At 46.3% G+C, this 20,319-nt stretch overlaps 2 protein-coding genes and 1 long non-coding RNA gene across 10 annotated transcripts in view; 2 read left to right on the top strand and 1 right to left on the bottom strand.

The window, feature by feature from the left end:
- Window positions 1–5,772, top strand: part of OFD1 (OFD1 centriole and centriolar satellite protein) — a 57,945-nt gene extending 52,173 nt beyond the window's left edge. For 3 of the 4 annotated variants that reach the window (XM_016185736.2, XM_060183034.1, XM_060183033.1), the window contains 4 exons: window positions 2,875–3,029; window positions 4,333–4,488; window positions 4,978–5,045; window positions 5,636–5,772. In XM_016185736.2, the coding sequence (XP_016041222.2) occupies window positions 2,875–3,029; window positions 4,333–4,488; window positions 4,978–5,045; window positions 5,636–5,678 (422 nt within the window). In that variant the 3' untranslated portion in view covers window positions 5,679–5,772. Of the gene's footprint in view, window positions 1–2,874; window positions 3,030–4,332; window positions 4,491–4,713; window positions 4,949–4,977; window positions 5,046–5,635 lie in introns of those variants that run through there. The other variant, XM_060183032.1, reaches the window with a different exon arrangement.
- A 2,290-nt stretch (window positions 5,773–8,062) lies between these two features.
- LOC132535800 (uncharacterized) lies at window positions 8,063–19,214 on the top strand. 2 transcript variants are annotated; one of them, XR_009547512.1, is made up of 5 exons: window positions 8,063–11,959; window positions 12,257–12,406; window positions 13,447–13,621; window positions 18,492–18,602; window positions 18,833–19,214. It is a non-coding gene; the product is annotated as an uncharacterized LOC132535800 (long non-coding RNA). The 2 variants fall into 2 exon arrangements; XR_009547511.1 differs by having other exon boundaries at window positions 8,063–12,406.
- The window catches only part of GPM6B (glycoprotein M6B), a 137,620-nt gene continuing 131,071 nt past the window's right edge, over window positions 13,771–20,319 (bottom strand). For 2 of the 4 annotated variants that reach the window (XM_060183037.1, XM_060183036.1), the window contains exons 4-7: window positions 19,836–20,007; window positions 18,505–18,578; window positions 17,793–17,858; window positions 15,526–16,963 (exon numbers count right to left, since the gene is read on the bottom strand). In XM_060183037.1, the coding sequence (XP_060039020.1) occupies window positions 16,883–16,963; window positions 17,793–17,858; window positions 18,505–18,578; window positions 19,836–20,007 (393 nt within the window). In that variant the 3' untranslated portion in view covers window positions 15,526–16,882. Of the gene's footprint in view, window positions 16,964–17,792; window positions 17,859–18,504; window positions 18,579–19,835; window positions 20,008–20,319 lie in introns of all 4 variants that reach the window. The other 2 variants (XM_060183035.1, XM_060183038.1) reach the window with 2 other exon arrangements.

The following is a 20,319-nucleotide window of genomic DNA, read 5'->3' as shown; positions in this document are numbered from 1 at the left end:
TTGTTGTTGTCATTATTATTGCTATGTCATTGCTGCTGTTGTTGGATAGGACAGAGAGAAATGGAGAGAGGAAGGGAGACAGAGAGGAGGAAAGGAAGCTAGACACCTGCAGACCTGCTTCACCACCTGTGAAGCGATCCCCCTGTAGGTGGGGAGTCGGGGGCTCGAACCAGGAGCCTTCCACTGGTCCTTGCACTTTGTGTCATGTGCACTTAACCCGCTACCGCTCTACCCCCACATGTGAAACTCTTATCTTAGGAGAAAAATGCAGTAAGTTTTTAAAAATGTGTTTTGGGGGTAGGGGTAGATAGCATAATGCTTATGCGAAGAGACTCTTATGCCTGAGGCTCTGAAGTCCCAGGTTCAATCCCCCGTACCACCATAAGCCAGAGCTGAGCAGTGCTCTGGTTAAATAAATAAATAAAAATAGAAATGATGTTTCTGGGTCCAGGCAGTGGCTCACCCAGTAGAGTGCACACATCACCATTCACGAGGACCTGGGTTCAATTCCCTAGTTCCCACCTGCTGGGGAGAACTTTATGAGCAGTGAAGCATGGTTTCGGGTGCCTTTCTTTCTCTCTTCCTCTCTATCTCCCCCTCTTCTCTCAGTTTCTCTCTGTCTGTATCAAAAAAGGGGGACAGAACTGCCACTGGCAGGGTGGACCGAGCTATGGCAGTGTCCCTGGTGGCAGTCTAAAAACAGAAAAACAAGCATGTTTATTTCAAAGGGTAACATAGCAGTTACCTGTTGCTGAAGATATGCTTGCAAAGCCATTCTGTGAGAGCCTCATCTTGGCAAGTCGCGGAGGAAAGCTGGAATGATGGCTCCTCCCACCACGCCTAGTTAACGGCACGGGGCCATTTGAATCGTGCTTTTCCCCCCGCGCTTGCCTCCCATGTGTCTTCAGAGGACAGAAAACCTTTTCTCTTTCAGTTCTCATGGAAGCTGACACTGAAGGAAAACCACCTCTTTCCTCGTACCTTGTCCGGATGCCCACTTCCTCCCCAGTGTGTGTGGGCAGAGGGAGTTGAGCTGGAGGGGAGGTCTGAGCTGCCTTCCAGGCTGCAACCGGATTCTTTTTTGCTTGATCCATAGTGCTTAAGCCTCAAGTAGAAAGGAAGTCCCACTGGTAAAAGCACCCCTCAGACTCTCCTAAACACTGGGCAAGTATCATCTCCAGAACCCAGGCGAAGCCTCTTGCAGGCAGTTTCTTGGTGTCAGTGGGTGTACTCAGGAATACAGGAACAGCCAGAAGCAGCAGCAGAGTTTTGAAAGGGTTAACTGCTGATTCCGGAGCAAATCTGCTTTGGGAAACACCAAAACAACTTCAAGAGCCTTTCTATGCTTGGCACTTTTTTGAGAGCTGTGCCCACAACTGTGAACCACCCCAGGCCCTGCTTCTGGACTTTCTAGAAGGGGGAATGGGACAGTCAGAAAGCTGTTGGTGAGGCCTTCCTCAGTGGGCATGGCAGCCTCTGGAGAGCAGAGCTAGTAGACAGCCAGTTTTCAGAGACGTGAGTAGTGAGTCAGGAGTGAAAACGTAGCAGAGTAAAGGAATCAGCTGTGTGCACAGGGGTCTGCCTCTGAGGTGCAATATGTAGATTGTCAGGGTTTTTAACAGTCAGTCTTTGGGCTTCATAACCTGGAACAGAAGCCCAGATCGTTGAGGGTTTGGACTTCCCTAGAGCAGAGAGCGACCAGCAGATTCAGCATTTCCAGGGAAGTGATGGGGGCTGAGGAAGGCAGGTTACTTTAGTAACCTGTGACTAGTGATCCCTTCACTCTAGGTGCTGGTGATCAGACCCCCAGGCAGCAGTAGGAACCGCCAAGCCCCAGGGGCTGAGTGGATGTAGTAGAGAGAGTAGGACTAAAGCTCGGGTGTTAACTTCTTTTTAAAATTCTTTTATAAAATAAAAGATAAAAAATATTGACAAGACTGTAGGATAAGAAGGGTACAATTCCACACGATTCCCACCACCAGGGTTCTGTATCCCATCCTCTCCCTTGATAGCTTTCCTGTTCTTATCCCTCCGGTAGTATGGACCCACGGTCATTATGGGGTGTAGAAAGTGGAAGGTCTGGCTTCTGTAATTGCTTCTTCACTGAACATGGATGCTGGCAGGTTGACCCATCCCCCCAGCCTGTTCCTGTCTTTCCCTAGTGGGGCGGGGCTCTGGAGAGGTGGGGTTCCAGGACACAGTGGTGAGGTCGTCTGCCCAGGTGCTAACTTCTGGAGTAAAGCCCATGCTGCGGGGTTTCCATGTGTTGATGGCAGGGAGCCTGTTAGAAACTCCCATGTGAGGCAGGGGCGAGATCATGACTAGAGCAGAGGACGCGGTATGATGAGCGCAGAGATGCTAGCTGGCGCCTCAGGAAGGGAGCAGCTCCAAGGGTGACGGGCAGAGGCTGGTTTGGCTGTGGCTCTGGGTAGAAGAGACTTGCGTGCCACTAGGAGACTGAGAGGCTGAGAAGCAGAAACAGTGGGGAATGGTGGGGAGATCTGAACCCTAAAGACACGACTGCTGGGAAGGCCGGAAACAATAGGCAGAGATGTGGGATTTGCCTCCTGACAGGCGTAGGAGGGAGGAGCTGGTGCAGAGGAGGAGATGAGAATGAAGCGAGGGAGGGGTTCAGTCTGTCGTGGTGAAGGGGTGTGTAGTAACCTCAGCTAAGGAGAAGGCTGGGCGCGCTGCTAGGAGTGGGCCTGGGAGCTGTTGAAGTGGACCAGCAGCTTGAGACCACACCAGCCCTCGGAGCCATCTAAAAGTGTGGTGGGGGTCTTCCTGAATTTGACAGGCAGCTTGCAAACTGGTCTCACGTTCTTTTGAAAAATCTGTGGGAAACTACTTGCTCTTTATTTTCTGTCCTATTAGGTATATATCAGAAACAAATCGGTGAAAATAAAGGAGAGAAAATGTGGGAACAGCAAGCAAAGGAACAAAAGCAGAGAGAAGAAAGAAGGCAGAATGAACGACAAGAAACTCTGGAAAGGGAACGAAGAGAACTTGAAAGATTGGATCAAGAACGGGTAATGCTGACTCATGTCTCCGTTACATCTCCACTCAGCCTCACTCTCTTGGCAAGAAAGATGAGTCCTCAGTGTGCCCTCGGGTCACGAGTGGCAGCTAGCTCATAAAATTCTGCCGTAGGCACCCTAGTCCTCTTCAGAGCCCTGGGAAGGCCTGCATAGCACTCCTTTTTTTTTTTTTTTTTAAAGAAAAAATGATATTTATTTATTTATTTTCCCTTTTGTTGCCCTTTTTATTGCTTTTGTAGTTATTGTTGTTATTGATGTCGTCATTGTTGGATAGGACAGAGAGAAATGGAGAGAGGAGGGGAAGACAAGGGGAGAGAAAGACAGACACCTGCAGACCTGCTTCACTCACCGCCTGTGAAGCGACTCCCCTGCAGGTGGGGAGCCGGGGCTCGAATCAGGATCCTTGAGCTGGTCCTTGCGCTTCGCGCCACGTGCGCTTAACCCGCTGCGCTACTGCCCGACTCCTGCGTGGCGCTCCTATGACTTTGTTAGCAACTGGCTGTTTTTTGTTTGTGTTTTTGCAGACTCCTTAGCATGCATTCTTGTCTGGTCTGAAAAACAAGCCCAGAAGGGAGGCAGACTATGCTTAGCTTCTGGGCACTCCTTCTGTACGTGCCGTATAAAGCGGGGAGACCCAAGAGCAGCAGGCTGGGACTCGAGCCAGTGGAGGCGAGTCTCCTGCCCCTCCTCCTCTCTCTGGTTCTCTTCTGGCCTTCTCTCTCTCTTGCTTATGCTCCCAGATAGGTGAACCGCTCTGCCACTTCTCCTATCTGCCGAATCTCACAGAAACTAATCTTCACGAGACTGGCCCTTGCACACTTGGCTTACGTGGGTCTAAAGCACAGGGCACTTCAGGTAGATGAGGTGTCCTTCATCGAGATGATGTGTTTGTTTTCTCCTTTTGATGGTGGGTGACATTAGTGAAAAAAAGAATGTCCCTGGCGTGTAACTTGTATTTAAAGAATGAAATCTAGGACTGGGCAGAAAGCATAATGGTTCTGCAAAAGATTTTCATGCCTGAACCTCTGAGGTCCCAGGTTCAATCCCCACCACTACCAACTGCCAGAGCTGTACTTTGGTACCTCTCTCTCTCTCTCTCTACTTCTTCATTAAAATAAAAGGAGACTCTATTAACTTTTTTTTTTTTTTTGACAGAGAGAGTGAAATAAACCACCAAGCGTCTGTCAGTGCATTGGGGATAAGGCTCAAATACTACTAGACATTTTTAAAGTCTTAAAAAGTCTTTTCAGGTTTATATATATATTTTTTATTTTTCTGCCAATCTATTTCACAGAAAATGATTGAGGAGTCTCTGAAGATTGAGATGGAAAAGGAATTAGAAATGAGTACCCAAGACGTGAAAGCTGAACCAGCTGGAGGTGGAAATCCCTTAGAGAAATACATGAAAATCATAGAGCAAGACAACCAAGTCCAGGAGGCAGCAGATAAGGTGTTGGTGCTGGGTACCAGGCACTGTGGCTTTTGTGGTTGAGACAAGCCAGGGAAAGGGACGTGCCTTCTCCACCAGAAGGAAAAAGAAAAAGCACAGAAAATCGGAAGTCTTTTCAGTGGAACAAACTCTTGACTAGATTTCCCTACTTTTGCTTTGGGTAAAAGATCAAAGACATTAGGCTCCTCAGTGTTTCTTAGAGTTGTGTTATTTCCTTGTTTTAAGGTCAAGAAAGAAATTTAATAGAGTCACCGTCATTGACTGATGCATGACTCAAAGACATTAGCATTGGCTGAAAGTGTGAAGACTACAGGTCTCGAGAATGCATGCCAGACAGTTTATTTTGATGTGCTTGCTGAGTTCCTTGTTGCAATGCCACCTCCTTTTTGGTGCTTAAATTGAGTGTGTATTCAAAGAGTTAGTGGATAATTATTTAATAAAATCAGTACCTACCTAACTTCAAAAACTCCTTTCCCTTCTTTGTCTTAGATTTTAAGAAAGAGTGTCAAAGATGTCTCACAAGTGGACACACTATCATCTAGTGACAGAGATGAAAGGTATGGTGTCCCCCGCTTTGTATTTAGACAAATCATTGTCACGTTGTTTGCTTTGTCACCAGAGGAAGTGTTCAGCCATTTAAGGTTGCTTGTTAAAAGTATTGACTCAATTAAGATTAGTGACTTCAAGGAAGACTGTCTGTTTCCTGTTCATTCTGCTGAGGATGGAGCCCAGGGGCTCACGAATGTGAGACATGTACTCTACTGCTCAGGCACCTACAGTTCCATGATTGTGGCTTTTAAAAATATCTTTTATTTATTTTGGATAATGACATAAATTGATAGGGAAGTGGGAAGGAGGGGAGGGAGGGAGAGGAGGGCGAAGAGAGAGAGAGAGACCTGCAGCGCTGCTTTACCACTTGTGAAACTTCCACCCTACAGGTGGGGACAGAGGGCTTGAACCTGGGTCCTTGCGCACTGCAATGTGTGCGCTCAGCTGGATGTGCCACCTCCCAGCCCCCATGATTGTATTTTTAAACTTATAAAATCGCTCCTGATACGAGTCATAGGGGAAGGGGTAAGAACATCAAGTAGGGCCCTGCATAAATTCAAAGAGAAGTTGAAACATATTTAAACTTGTCTCAATTCAGTTTCACAGGTTTTTCTCATCAAGAAGCAGATGACTTTTGGTAACCATGTGTGCTGCTCGACTTGTTCACATAATGTAACTAACGGCCCATGGATTCTCTGTGAGACACAAAATTCTCAATAAAAACTTCATGTGTCACCCAGTGTGATTTCTTCCCCCCTCCACACACACAATGTAGTTAGGTAAAAATGGGCTTTTCCATCAGGTTCTTGAAGTAGCACAGTGTGCTCTTAACATCTTGTAACATCTCACGAGTCAACACCAAACCCTTTGGTGATCAAAAGAGAAGATGATGTTTACATGGCCGGGTGCAATTTTAAATCTTGACTATATTAACTCACTCACTCAGTGCTCTTCCTAGTCATGTGAAGTGTAGGGGTTCTAACCCCCAAATTTTACAAATCGGGCTAGAAGTTAGTGTGCTGACCACGGTCTTAATGGTCACCAAATTGCAGAGCCACAAATGTGGTCCATCCTGAAAATACTTAAGAAGAAGGCATCTCAGGTCTTGTGACGAGTCTTCCATTGAGTTTCCCTCTTCAGAATGACCTTTAGAAACTGCACACCAGGTAAGCCAAGATAGCTGAACTCGAATGCATCCCCAACTTCACTTCCCCAAAAGGACATCTTGGCAAAGTTCTCTAATGAAACTGACAGTAAGTGACAGCACCACTCTTAGGGTGAGCAACATCCCAGCTTGCCTGGGCGGGGATGGGCGGGTTTCCCCAGGACCTACGGCTTGGAATGTTTGACTCACGGTTGCCCAGTTCTCAACACCAGCAGGGTTTAGTCTGTCCCTTAAGATCCTAGAGGAACAGCACTTCCCTCTGCTAACATGAACTGAATTGTTTTTGCCAGTGATACTTGCTCGACTAACAAAATGGGGAGATTTTGTTTTCGGTGCTGCTTATTCCTTAAGCTTCCACAAAATTTTTCACGGGGGTGAGGGGGGGGAGACAGCATAATGGTCATACAAAGAGACCCTCATGCCTGAGGTTTAGTCCCCAGCACTATAAGCCAGAACTGAGCAGTGCTCTGGTTAAAAGAGAGAGAAATTTTTTTCACTGATCTGTATACCTTTGAAAGGAAATCAAGTCGTCCAGGCACTATTTTGTGATACTGTAATTTATATGAAATACTTAGGTAATGTCTCGTCCACATTTGTTTTTCATCCACAGTTCCTGGCTCAGAGATCCCCCAAATCTTGGGATTTCCTGAACACCCAGAGTATCTCTTATGTGAATGAAGGTAACTTTCAAAAAACACTCAGAAATGGGCCTGGCTACTAGGGAAGCCAGCTTGAACAGAGGGATGGGACTTTTGTAGTCTCATCTCCAGACCTCTGAGGGGGAGAGGTGGGCTGGAGGTTGAGTTCACTTGCCATTGGACAGCAATGGGGTCAATCTTGCTTAAGTAGTGAAGCCAAAAGCAAGGGCTTACAGAGAGCTTCTGGGTGTGTGGGCTTGTGGAGTCTTGGGGAGACTGGTGTATCACAAGAGGGCCTTTCCTCCCATAGCTTGCCTCACCTCTTCTATCTGGCTGCTCCCGAGTCTTTGCTGCTAGTCGGTGACCTAGTAAGGAGAGTGTTCTGGGAAGCTGGTATGTGTAGCCAGTCGGTCAGAAGCTTGCAGCAGACAAGTGGAGAGCGGTTTCGGGAAACTGAACCCTTCTGCTTGTAGAATCCGGAACTATCTCCAGGTAGATGGTGTCAGAAATGAGCTGGGTTGAGTTGAATTCTGGAGCAGCAGCCTGCTGGAGTCTCAGAACTGCTTATTGATGCGGAGACACCTTGGGCGTTGCACTTGGGCTGGCAGGGCCCTAGGGCCCATTTCGTTATTCTACACTTTGCACCTCAAAATGTTCTTTTATCTTTAAGACAGAATGAACATTACATGAGTTCAAGATGCATAACACATTGATTTGTAGATTGTAAAATGACTATCCGTCTAGTGTCAGCTAAAACCTGCATATGTCACACGATTAGTGTGTGGTTACCTGCTCTCGGAGCAACTCTCAAGCCTATGACGCGGTATCGACTGTGATCACTACTATACACTCCCGCCTCCAAACTTACTCATCTTCCAGTTAAAAGTTGAGATGTTTTTGACTAGCATCTTTCCTTTCTCTCATCTCTCAGTTCCCTGGATACCAGCTTGTTGGGAGTTTTTATGAAAAGGTGTTGATTTTTTTTCAGAGGCCTTTTCTGTTCCTAGTGAGATGAATGGACCCCTTCATTTTTTCCCCCTTTTTGCTGCCCTTGTTTTATCATTGTTGTGGTTATTATTATTGCTTTGATGTCGTTGTTGGCTAGGACAGAGAGAAATGGAGAGAGGAGGGGAAGACAGAGAGGGGGAGAGAAAGACAGACACCTGCAGACCTGCTTCACCGCAGGTCTGTGAAGCGACTCCCCTGCAGGTGGGGAGCCGGGGGCTCGAACCGGGATCCTTGAGCCGGTCTTTGCGCTTTGCGCCATGTGCACTGAACCCGCTGTGCTACCGCCCGACCCCTCCCCCTTCATTTTGTTAATGTATATTGTTGGATTTGAGGATGTTGGACCACCCTTGTATCCTTAGAGACCAATTCCCATTAGGTCATGGTGTGTGATTCTTTTGCTGTGCAGTCGAACTTGGTTCGCGGATGTTCTGTTGAGGATTTCTGTATTTATGTTCATCAGAAGTATTGGCCTGTAATCTTTTTACTGCTTTGATTTTCAACGTCAGGCTAAGTGACCCTGCCTCTAGAATTTCTTCTGGTAGAGTTTCAAAGGATTTAGAGTCTTGAAATGTTTACTATTAGTCACTGGTGAAGCCATCTGGGCCTGGGCTTTTGTTGTTGGGAGGTGATTTTTTTTTTAGTAGTGATTTAATAATGATCAACAAGATTGTGGGATAAGAAGGGTACAGTTCCGTACACTTCCCACCACCAGAGTTCTATCTCCTCTTTCTTCCCACTGGAAGGGTCCTTAGTCTTTATCCCTCTGGGAGTGTGGACCAAAGGTCTTTATGGGGAGCCGACGGTGGGAGGTCTGGCTTCTGTAATTGCTTCTCCACTGGACATGGGCACTGTCCTATCCCCAGCCTGTTTCTGTCTTTCCCTAGTGGGGCAGGGCTCTGGAGAGGTGGGATTCAAGGACACATTGGTATGGTCGTCTGCCCAGGGAAGTCAGGTTGGCATCATGGTAGCATCTGCAGCTTGGTGACTGAAAGGCATTGAGATATAAAACAGAACAAATGGCTTAATAATCAGGAATCTAAAGGTAAGAATAGAGCAGATATGTTGTGGGTATGTTCCTGGGGCCCCATGACTTTACTAATTTTTGCCTGAGCCCCACAGATAACATATTAGTGGGCTGAAAGTATTGTCTAGGAAGAGTGTCAAAGATGGGATTAGGACTAGAAAGCTGGATCAGGACAGAGAGTAGCTCCCAAATATAGAAAAAGTATCTAAATACTGTTAACTGTAAACCCCATCGATCTGACCTCAAGCCCATGTCTACTCATATTCAGCACAGGAGCCTGAGTAACCTCTGTACCCCTACTGGCCTGAGCTTGCAGTCCATGGTCTTAGGTAGGAACGGTCTAGGCTGCATTCATTGCAGGGCCAGTCTTCCTTGAGTGGCGGAGTGTGTTGGTCCAGCCTCCCTCTGGAGAGTGGGGCAGTTTCGACCATTGTTGTTCTACATTGAGAGCAAGGTCCTGGAGAGGCCCACAAGAGGGTTTATGATGTTCCTGATGGAGATGCCCAGTGATAGTGGGGAGAGGGATCTTTTAGAGGTCTGGGCCCATCATATCTATGTGGGAATCCCAAGATTCCCTAACTAGGGCCCTGGATGATGAGGTGGCCTGGTAGTGACCAAAAGGGCCATCATTAGAATGTGCTGGTCTCTTGCCCTTAACCAGCTTTTGTAGTCCTTACTGTATCTGACAAGGGTAGCCTGAGAGTGGTTGAGGGAAGTGAAATAGGAAGTGGGTGAGGCGGGCATCTTGGTCAGTTAGAAAATATCCAATTAAGTACTTTATGGTGTCTTTTTTAGGTCTTTCTACTTGCTTGCTGCACTTATTGAGTCACTATAGACTATTGCACACTTTTACTTTAGGGTATATATTTTCCTCTAACTTGTGGAAACATGTGCTCTGTCTCATGGGCCTGGCCTAGATCTAGGCTCTGTAACTTTCTTAGGAAGTGCACCACCCAAAATGGAACTGAGGAGTCCTGTGAGCTAGGGACGGTCTCACCTCCCAGGCCTGGCATCTCTGGACACAATCCGAAGTGAAATTTGTTGAGGTGGTAGCACCGGCTGCCTTGATTTGGTTGAGCTCAGCAGATGCGGGATCAAATGGTCTGGGTCAAGAGAAGCACGAAGGAAAACAGCCATGCCCCAGAGGGTCCGAGACTGGGAGAAAATCGGTTTTTGACAAGTGATTAAGTTTCCCTTCCTAGTAATCTAGAGTCTCTAGAGTATTTTTTGATTTAGTTGTGGTAAGGATGTTTGTAGGAGCGTAGCCATTTCTGTGCGGCTGTTCCACTTGTCGACTAAGTATGAAGTTACAATTGCCATTGGCTCATTCCTTTCTTCCTTTTTTTTTTTTTCTCCCCCTCCAGGGTTATTGCTGGGGCTCATTGTTGGGATTACAAATTCACCACTCCTGGCGGCCATTTTTTCCATTATTTTCATTGGATAGGACAGAGAAATTGAGAAGGGGATAGGGGGAGAGAAAGATAAATCCTTGCAGACCTGCTTCACCACTTGTGAAGCGTCCCTACTGCAGATGGGGAGCGGGGGCAGGGTCTTGAACCCCGATCCTTGCGAGGGTCTTTGTGCTTAGTACTGTAAGTGTGCTTAACTGGATGGCCACCCTCTGGACCCCCATCTTTTTCTTCCTATCATTATTTTTTAGATAGATAGGCAGTGTGTGTGTGTGTGTGTGTGTGTGTGTGTGTGTGTGTGTGTGTGTGTGTGTGAGAGAGAGAGAGAGAGGGAGAGAGGGATCATAGCGCTGGCGCTTCAGTGCAGTAGGGGCCAGGCTAGAGACAGCCTAGGTCATACACATAGCCAAGTAGCACATGAGCCACACGAGCCCTTTGGATGACACTTTGTTCCTTTCTTCCTCCCCTCTTGTCTTCATTGTTCTGGGTCAACTTTCTCAGCTAGAGAGAGGCGAAGACTCACAGAGGGAAAGGCACCACAGGATCGAAGCGCCCCCCAGCACAGTGGGGTCTGGGTTCAAAGCAGGTTGCACACGTGACAAATAGGCACCCTCCCGGGCGAGCTGTCTGGCTCTGACAGCATCAGGGGAGGTGTTCCGAGGGGCAGCGGCTAGAGCTGGGCAACAGATGTGTGTTTAAGCTCCTTCCTTGGACCTACTGCAGATCTGGAAGCCCTGATGATTGGCTTTACCAGTCTGGAAGGAGGATGGAAGGCCCTGGAAGTAGGCTCAACTAGAAAGCACGTGTATCTGCATGCACGCAGTGGTCCTCTTCTCAGAAAGACCTGGCCCGGATGAGTCTACAGAGCTGGCCCGGCCCTTTCTCTGGTACCGCTTTGTGTATAAGCTCTGTTGACCAGAAGCGCTAGGCTCAGTAGTGGAGCGCAGGACTCAGTGCAAAGAAGTTCGATCCCAGCACTGCATCTGTTAGGGCTCCAGGACGACATGATTCCACCACTTCTGGTGAACTACTTTTTCCAGACAGAGGCTGAGAGACTTAAAGAGTAAGAGACAGAGGAGGAGAGACACCACAGTACTGACTCACTGCTCTTGAAGTTTCCCCTGCGGTGGTGCTCCCCCCATGTGGCTGGAACCCAGGTTCTTGTGTGTGGTAAGGTGTGCACTGTACCAAGTGAGCTGTCCCTTGCCCCCAATATTCCTTTTAAAAACTTAGGTATTGGGACGGAGCGAGCGATGGCAGAATGGTTCTGCAAAAGACTTTCATGCCTAGACTCTAAGGTCCCAGGTTCAATCCCCAGCACCACCATCAGCCAGAGCTGAGCAGGGCTGTGGTGTCTTTCTCTCTGTATCTCTCATTAAAACTAAAAACTGAAGGTATTGCAGGGCCACCCTGCAGATGGGAGTCTTCCTGACTGGGGCACTAGATGCGGGGGCCAAGCCGTTTGTTCTTTAGGGAGAACTCGGGGGACTTGTAGTTCCCACTTGGTTGCATGGCAAGAGCAGGTGTCCATGTTCTGCCCCTCTTGATGCGGGTCATTTCTTGTTGGCTCAACACGGAAGATGATCTCAACTAGTCTTTGGACTTTTCAGAGAAATGCTCCATGTGCAGTGTCTACTGGGAGAGGAGTGAGTGAGTCTGTGTGGACCAGAACCTTCAGGTAACTTTCTCTTGAATTGAGGGGATTAATGGTTTACAGTAAATACGTGGTGGAATGGAGTTGAGAGCCCCGAAGGAAGCCCCCATACCTAAGTTTTGACAAGGAGGCCTAGACTATTACATAGAGAAAGGGGAGTCTGTCCAACAAATGATGTCAGGAAAAATTGGGTTGAAGCTGAACCACTGCATCTCACCACACCCAAAAGTCAACTCCAAATGGATCAAGGACCTGGATGGTAGACCAGAAACTCTCAGATACCTCGAGGAAAACACTGACAGTACTCTTTTTCCAGATAAGATTTAGATGGTGTCTTCAGTGACATGAGCCCAAGCGTAAGGAGGACAAAACAAAAACAAACCAATGGGACTACATCAAATTGAATAGCTCTGCACAGCACCATCGGGCTCCTTTCAGCATGGGAGAAGATCTTTACATGCCATACGTCAGGTAACTTTTTACTTTGCATTTTTTCAAATATTTATTCCCTTTTGTTGCCCTTGTTGTTTGATTGTTGTCATTGATGTCATCATTGTTGGATAGGACAGAGAGAGAGAGAGTGGGAGAGGAAGACAGACACCCGCAGACCTGCTTCACCGCCTGTGAGGCGACTCCCCTGCAGGTGGGGAACTGGGATCCTTGCGCTTAACCTGCTGTGCTACCGCCCGACTCCCTTTACTTTGTATTTTCATAGTCCTTGTAGGCAACGCATAGTGTATTTTGTTTTTAGATCATTTTTAAAGTCAACAGATTCTGGGGGCCAGGCTGTGGTGCACCTGGTTAAGTGCACACATTTCAGTGTGCAGAAACCTGGGCTCAAGCCACTGATCCCCACCTGCAGGGGGAAGCTTCACGAGTGGTGAAGCAGGGTGTCTCTCTGTCTGACCAATAATAAAGATTTAAAAATGAAGCGAGCTTTTTTCCCCTCCCCTGTGGCATCACCTAGAGGGCCTGTCCAAATCGTGCTGGAATGTCAACAGGACAGTGTTCTTTGCCAAACCTAACTTAATACTTCTTTCTTATGCCTTTCTCTAGTTTTATCTTAATACTCACTTTGAAAAAGTCTTTGAAAAAGACTTTTTTTGAAAAAAAAGACTTTCTTTGAAAAAGGTCTGGAAGGTGGCACAGTGGATAAAGCGTTAGACTCTCAAGCATGAGTTCAATCGCTGGCAGCCCATGTGCCAACCAGAGTGATGTCTGGTTCTTACTCTCTCTCCTCATTAATAAATAAGGTCATGATTTTCAAAATATTTAAGTAAAATCTGCACTTTTCCAAACGTGAGAGTTAGCTCTGTGCTAGAGAAATAGGGATTGTTGTCTTCGTTTTCAAACCGTAGAACATTTTGACCACCATAGCATTAAAAACCCCAAAAGTATATGTTCAAGTTTTTAATGTGAACTTTTTCGGCCCCACTTTTATTGGACTTAAAAGTATCCTTGTTGAGTAGCTCCATCCCTATGATCGAACTTCATTCTTGCCTTTGTTTCAGGTGGCACAGATGACGGTCACTGACGCCATGATGTAGACACTGTGTACTTAGGGAGGGAGCTAGCTACGCAGTGTGGTGAGCTGCAGGGCAGCTGGGATCCAGGCTTGAGAGGAAGGTGATTAAGTGCACTTCAGTGGCCCCCGAGCAAACACTGCCTGAAGGAGCATGTCCACAGGTACGGGCCATTCATTCAGAGAGTTACATGAAAACCCCTAGACGTTTCTAACTGAGCCCAAGGTCCCTCACGGGTACATTGCGTAATAATGACGCCCATACTAACGACAGAGAAAGATAGTATTCATGTATGGTAAGAAGGCAAATGAATGAAGTTATAATTTTATTTCATTACTCTTAGTACATCCACAACTATTTCCACCTAGATAAATCTTTAAAATAAGCATACACAAGTACTGACTATTATCTACAAATATTTATTTGTAACACTTGAATAGAACTACAGGAAGCCCTTGGCACTGATAGAAAATATTGATTCACTGTTAGGTTACAAAAATTTATACATAGCAAAATTTAATGCTCTTTACATAAAAAATTAGACTACTTAAACAAAACTTCCAGAAATTCTTGGTAATAGCTACCAGAATTAGAAAAGTAAAATTAGGCTTTAGACACTGCTGCTTCTAGAACACTGGACTCTAACAGCACCTCCACTGCTGGAAAGGATATCGAAGTGTCATGCAACAGGGAAACAGGACACCAAGCTAATTGGGAAGAACCAGTCTATGCAGAAGAGAGCTTCTCCCAACTAAAAGTAGTCAAGGTCGAAATAGGCGTTTTAGGCATTAACGATAACAAAAAGAATCCAAATGAATTATACTTGCTGTTCAATTTTAATAGCGCTTGATAAAGATATGCTTCCTTTCATTTTAATACATTTCTGCACATGTATATGTTTTAAAATCCAGGAAACAGCCTAACCACAAGTTAATTCTTAACATGAATATACATAGTTAGTCCTATATTATGCAGCCCCCTTTAAAAGCACTGATGCACCCAACACTTATGGTTCATCCCATAAAGAACAGCACAAAGTTTACCGTCACTAATACCCAGAAATCATTTCATGTTCTGAAACACAATGGTTTAGAAGGCAAGTTTCTTTTTGAAATGGCTTAAACTCAGTTTTTGCTGAACACTGAACTTTGATTATTCCAGGAAACTGAAAAGATTCAGATAAGAAAAAAGTGAAATAAATACCAAACCTAATTTAAGTATTCAAGTCTATAAAAGTAGAAGGTTCAGTTGTAATTAGGTTTTTAGATAGTTGGTATGAAACTGTAAACTCACTATTGAGACCACATAAAAATGGTTTAGGATGGTGGTCATTTTAATAAGGTAACACTTCTCAAGAAAAGCATTTGTGGAATAAAATTTCATGAAGGATTTTTACCCCCACTGTAATTAAGTTCTTAGAAATTGAAAGCAAATATTAAGGCAGAGCTGACATTTCCCCAGACGGATAACTGGGCAACTGTTAAAAAAATGAAAAACTGTTATAAAGTCGTCAGGAAAGCTTGTCAATGAATCAGTAGTGGGGGTAGCAGAGCTGACACTTCCCCGGAAATCACTGTCTCCTGGAATGGGTCAGTTAAAGTCCATTCCAACAAGCCCACTGTTTAGGCAAACTGTAATAAATGTCAGCAATGGAATCTCCTACCAATTTTGGTAGAATTTTGGTAGTCCGTATGCCTGAGGACAGATGGCAGACGTGGACTCAGGGCGGCCCCTTTTCCAGGTACGGCCTCTTTGCATGGCCCATCTGGGTCGGATCGCTCTAGCGAGAAATGTGAGCATGCCACAAATTTCGAAAGGATAAATGAACATTTTATCAGAGTGTTGCCTTTTAAAATGGCTAGCATGAAACCTCCAATAATCTGATCTAAAGGAAAAGATTTACCCACTGGAAGATTTTCCTAGAAACACACCCCCAGCAGCTTGAGACAGTGAAGTGTTTAGTGGGATGCACATCTGTACTGCAGAGCGGCTGTCTGATTTGTCAGAGCGGTAAATTCATCGGCAGAAACACTCTGGCACAACGCTTAAGTGTAAGAATTGAGTTGCTCTTTTGACCGAGACTGGATATCTTGCAGCTCCTGTTCCTCCTTTGCTTTGATATCCTGGTAAGCCTGCATTTTGCTTGCATCCTTTAAGTAAGCCCAGTTAGAAGACAGTATCATGAGGAAGTGGATCTGGAAAAGAAGGGTGAGCATGATGGCTAGTGAGCAGGGCAGGCAAAGCAAGCTGCTAGTCAGATTAGACAGTCTGTAACCAGGGGAGAGGGTTATTCTGCATTCATTAATACTCGTCCTGCCGTCATACTGAAAGCATGCTCTACTAGTGTGCTTAGTATTAAGACGCTGAAGAAAAGTTAGTAAACAAACATGAAGTTGAGAATGGCTGCTGTTACTGGTAAGAAAAAAGCCAAAATGAGATACAAGATGCTTTTTACCACCTTGAAAGTAATTTTAAGGACTAAGAAATTCAGAGGCATGTTTTGTCCTAAAAAAAAAAGTGCAAAGCTCTTTCCTATCTAGATAAAAAAAGTCCATCTTTCAAAAGCGAAAACAGCTAAAAAGCATGCATTCTGTGTGTCAACACAGTGTAAGATGTGAAATACAGTTTTTGCAGTTTTTAACTGCCCCTGTTGCATTTCACAGAATGTAGAAAGCCTTATCATTCTTTAGTTGATGTGACAAACGCACTTCTTTCCTGCGAAATACTACACAGCTGAAGGTTCCTTACTCCCCCAATATTATGTGAGACTTACAAGTCCAGGCAAGTTTTTCTTCCTGTTAAAAGCTTTTGCACACTGTGAGAACTGGCTGAGAGGAATCAGTTACTACTAATCAAAAAATAGCTTAGGCTATTGATTTTGGGGTTCTAAAAGGGGTGATTGTGCAGAAAACACGTATATATACACACACTGCCTGAAACTAGCTGGCTTTTGTTTTTCTTCAAATTCTCACGTGCCTTCTTACAGGGACATGTATTTTGGTAGTGATCACGATTTCTTTTCTTTCTGACATTTAACTATCTTTCAGCCTGAGCCAATCCAGACAAAATACTTCTCTTCAGCATGGGTTTTCTTTTGCATCACTGAAACTGGTTATTAAGCAAGCAAAAATCATGGGAAATGCAGGTACTTATTCCATCACTTCATATAGATAGGATCTTAAACTCAGCAGTGATTTCCATGCTCGCCAGCTACTAACTGAGTCCTTTCCCAAATACGGAAATAGCCAGGTCTCCTGGTTTGGTGATTCATGGCCAGTAAGTCATCTTATTGATTACTTTGTGGAATGAGTCGACTAGAGCTATTTACAAGTGACTGTGAGGAAAGCTAGACTCTACTTTAGTCTGGGTGGCAGTGATACTTCCCGCTACACAGCACAGAGCTTGCTAAAGCGCCTTATGCAACCTAGAATTTAGTGCAGCAATCTTCCCGACTCTTAAACTTCAAAACCGCAAAGTTATATGTAGTAGCCATCATGTAGATCAGCTGGTGGAAGAGAACAAAACAGGAGAGTGAGATACACGCAGTGAGGCCGGGCCGCCACACTTCTGCACTGGGCCAGGGCCCGAGGTGGCTCCCCTAAACTTTTTCTCCGCAAGTTTAGAGCAGACCAGGATCGCGTGCTGAGGCGGCAGCAGGAGAGCGATGGCGCTCAGTGTCCCGGGTCCCCTCATCGTTCACCTGCTTCCTCCACAGCACGCACTCCTCTCGCCTGGCGCAGTCACAAACCAAGCCCTCCTTTGTACACACTCATACATCACATATACAGTTGGCTATTGTTGAACACAGAGTGGAGCCACTCTGCCAGCTTGTCGCTGGGTAACTTATTAGTGCCAGGCTCTGGCATGTTCAGAGGATCTCCTTAAATCATTCCTAGTTGCAGGGCCGGCGAGGGCTTGAGGTGCTTTACGAGAAAATACCTGTGGCTAAATGAGCTTCCTTCAGAGGGGAGTTACGGACACAGTTACTGGAGAAGGTGTCTGGGCTGAAAGCAAGCTCGTGCTGCATTTCCCTAGGGACGGGCTCGACTGGTAGAACGCAATGAGACCAACTGTCAACACAGATGCATCTCCGTGTTCAAATTAAGCTTTCGTGGCAAAGAAATGGTTAATGCCTCCTGGGAGCATCAATCCATGACAGATGTAATGAAAACAAGGGTGGGGGACAACAATACACTAGGCCCATTCTAATTAAGTGGTGTCGACATGCTGTTTCCTCTCCACGGATCCAAATCACATTACCTACAACTGGTGCCAAGATAGCCAACTTGTCCTGCTGCCATATAAACTAGAGGGAAGTGAGGGGTGGTACTCACCAGGGCAATGACAGTGGCACCAGCTCCGGCACAAGCCACAATGAACAGGTGGTAAGACATGTAGAACTAGGAAGGAACAGAGCAACAACGCCATCAGCATTGCACTTGGACGAACGGCGCGCCTGCTTCCTTCCTTCCTTCCTTCCTTCCTTCCTTCCTTCCTTCCTTCCTTCCTTCCTTCCTTCCTTCCTTCCAGCCGCACTCTGGGCCCATCCATTTTATGGAGACACAGGCTGATCAGCACAGTAACTCCCTACTCTCCAGAAGAGCACGTTAGTGAGGGTTTGGGTTAGGATGAAGCAGAAGCGCAGTTTCCTCACTCCGGGGCTGCCAAGTGCCCCAGTGGGAGCTAACATCTGTAAGAATCTTTAATAGCTAGGTCCCCCTGGACATATAAACATATAAATGGTCAGCTATTGTGAGGTGGACTATACCCACATTCCGAGGGATTTCTTCGATGAAAATTTACCTTGGTTTTGTGGCCAGTGTTTTCTCTGAAGGTAAGTGTGCGTGTACCTTCAGAGTGGCGGATGGATCGCTCCTAGACAACTGTCAGACAATCTTTACCAAAGGGGCTGGGCTATGTGAAATGGCCATCTAGTCTATCAGTAACAAGGCAAAGGGTGATGGTTTGCAGAAGAGCTTTTCTTGCGAGAAGTGCAACCCCCTCTCCCCCTCGCTCTCGCTCTCGCTGCTTAGGAGAGGCTGTTACCTCACTGGTGTTGCAGATGTTCTCAAGAGCAGAGCCGCATATCCTTCCTGGGAAAGCATTCCAAGGGACGATGCCTGCAGAGGGAGGTGCCAGACCAGGTCAGCTCTTAGTGCCAAGTATCGTGGACCCTGCTGGGGGCGGGCAGTCTGGGAATAAATAGCAAGTCTGTTTGATGACAGCCTGCTAGCTATGCTTTAAAATGTGGGCTGGAAGGCGGTACAGTGGCCAGAGCATGGGACTCTCAAGCCTAATAGTTGTGCTATGTGCGTTTGAGCTGGTATTGGTAAAAACTGATTTTCAAAGCTTTTTTTTTTTTTTTTTTCTGTAGTAAATGTATGAATTACAAGCGGCAGGACAGCCTCCCTCATAAAACATCACGCCGAGCTGAAATACACTTCAACATGAATTTCCAGGGCCGTGACACTCCAGCTGTGCCCTGTTGTCAGATAAGTTCCAAGATGGAGTGGAAATTATTTCTCATGGCAATTTGTGATTCTGGAACACACTCCACCAATCCGGGTTTGTCACTAAGTAAACGACTCTGGAGTGGGGGGGAGCGGGGTTCAAGTCCTGGAACATGGCAGAGGGACTACTAGGGGTTGTATTGTTATATGGAAAACTGGGAAATGTATTTATGTACAAACTTGTATTTACTGTCGGCTGTAAGACATTAATCCTCCAATGAAAAAACATCTGGGTTTGTATTTTCATCTTTGTTTTGCAAATGTACTGGGGGCTGCTACCATGTGCAAAGACCTGGGCTCAATCCCCCACTACTCCCCACGTTACCCCAGCGATAACCTTGCTGACAATGAAAAATGTATTAGAGATGGACAGAAATTGAGAGGAAGGGGAGTTACCCCTTGTGAAGTACGCCCTCTGCCGGTGGAGAACAGGGGTTGAACCCAGGTGCACCACCTTCCTGGCAAGGATAAAGCCACCCGGGAAAGAAGCTACAGAGGTGACTGTTTCATTTTTGCTTGTCAAGAGTGGACCAGCCTGAGCTGCCTTTCAGCAGAAAGGAGGTATCCACAGGTGTCCCTCTGAATGCACTCTCATGGCTAAATCCACCTGGATTTTACAGTCGTCTTTCAGAAGGCATGGAGTTTAAAGCACAAGGACCCAGGTTCTAGCGTGTGGCTCTATGAAGGTTCGATTTTACTATATAATGAGTTTGAATGTCACATTTTAGGAATTAAGAGTCTGAGTGAAGCTTCCCTTCGGAATAATGGAGTGAGAGAAAGAGGAAAATGAAACGAGATCTCCACACGATCTATGGTCAGTCCTAGTCAAAGGCCCCGGCCCCGAGGCTGAGCACAAGGAGGGAGTACCATATTGCCGGACATCCACACAGATCTGCTCCACACCAGCCGTCCCGTTGGTCTGGGGTGACTTGATGACTTCACAGGTTGACCAGATGTTGTAGAACATAAACACAGGAACGGCAGAGAATCCAAACACACCCAGCCAGGCCACTCCGAGCACGTAGGTGAGGCAAACAAACTGAGCCGAAAATGAGATGGAACAGTTAGGCAGGGGATCCAAACACGCTCAGGCAAGAGGCCACACAGCTAGGTAGTGTGAGACTCTGAGCCTCACTCTGGAAAACTAAGACCATCACACTTCAGTAGGGTGGTGTCTGCGTGCCGTCAGAGGCTCACTAAGGACCTTTATTTTACCCAGTGGAGGGGTGGCAGTGTCTCTGAGAAGACCTCTCCCGAGAAGGATTTCACGTCAGATCTGTGAAATGACTAAAAGCACTGCATGTCTGCGGGTTTAAACCACTCCGACTACCTCAGTGCATGGGGAGTCTGA

Source organism: Erinaceus europaeus, chromosome X (genome assembly GCF_950295315.1).
Source record: "Erinaceus europaeus chromosome X, mEriEur2.1, whole genome shotgun sequence".
NCBI lineage: Eukaryota > Metazoa > Chordata > Mammalia > Eulipotyphla > Erinaceidae > Erinaceus > Erinaceus europaeus.
Note: the sequence above shows the minus strand (reverse complement) of the source record. Positions and strands in the feature narration are given on the sequence as shown.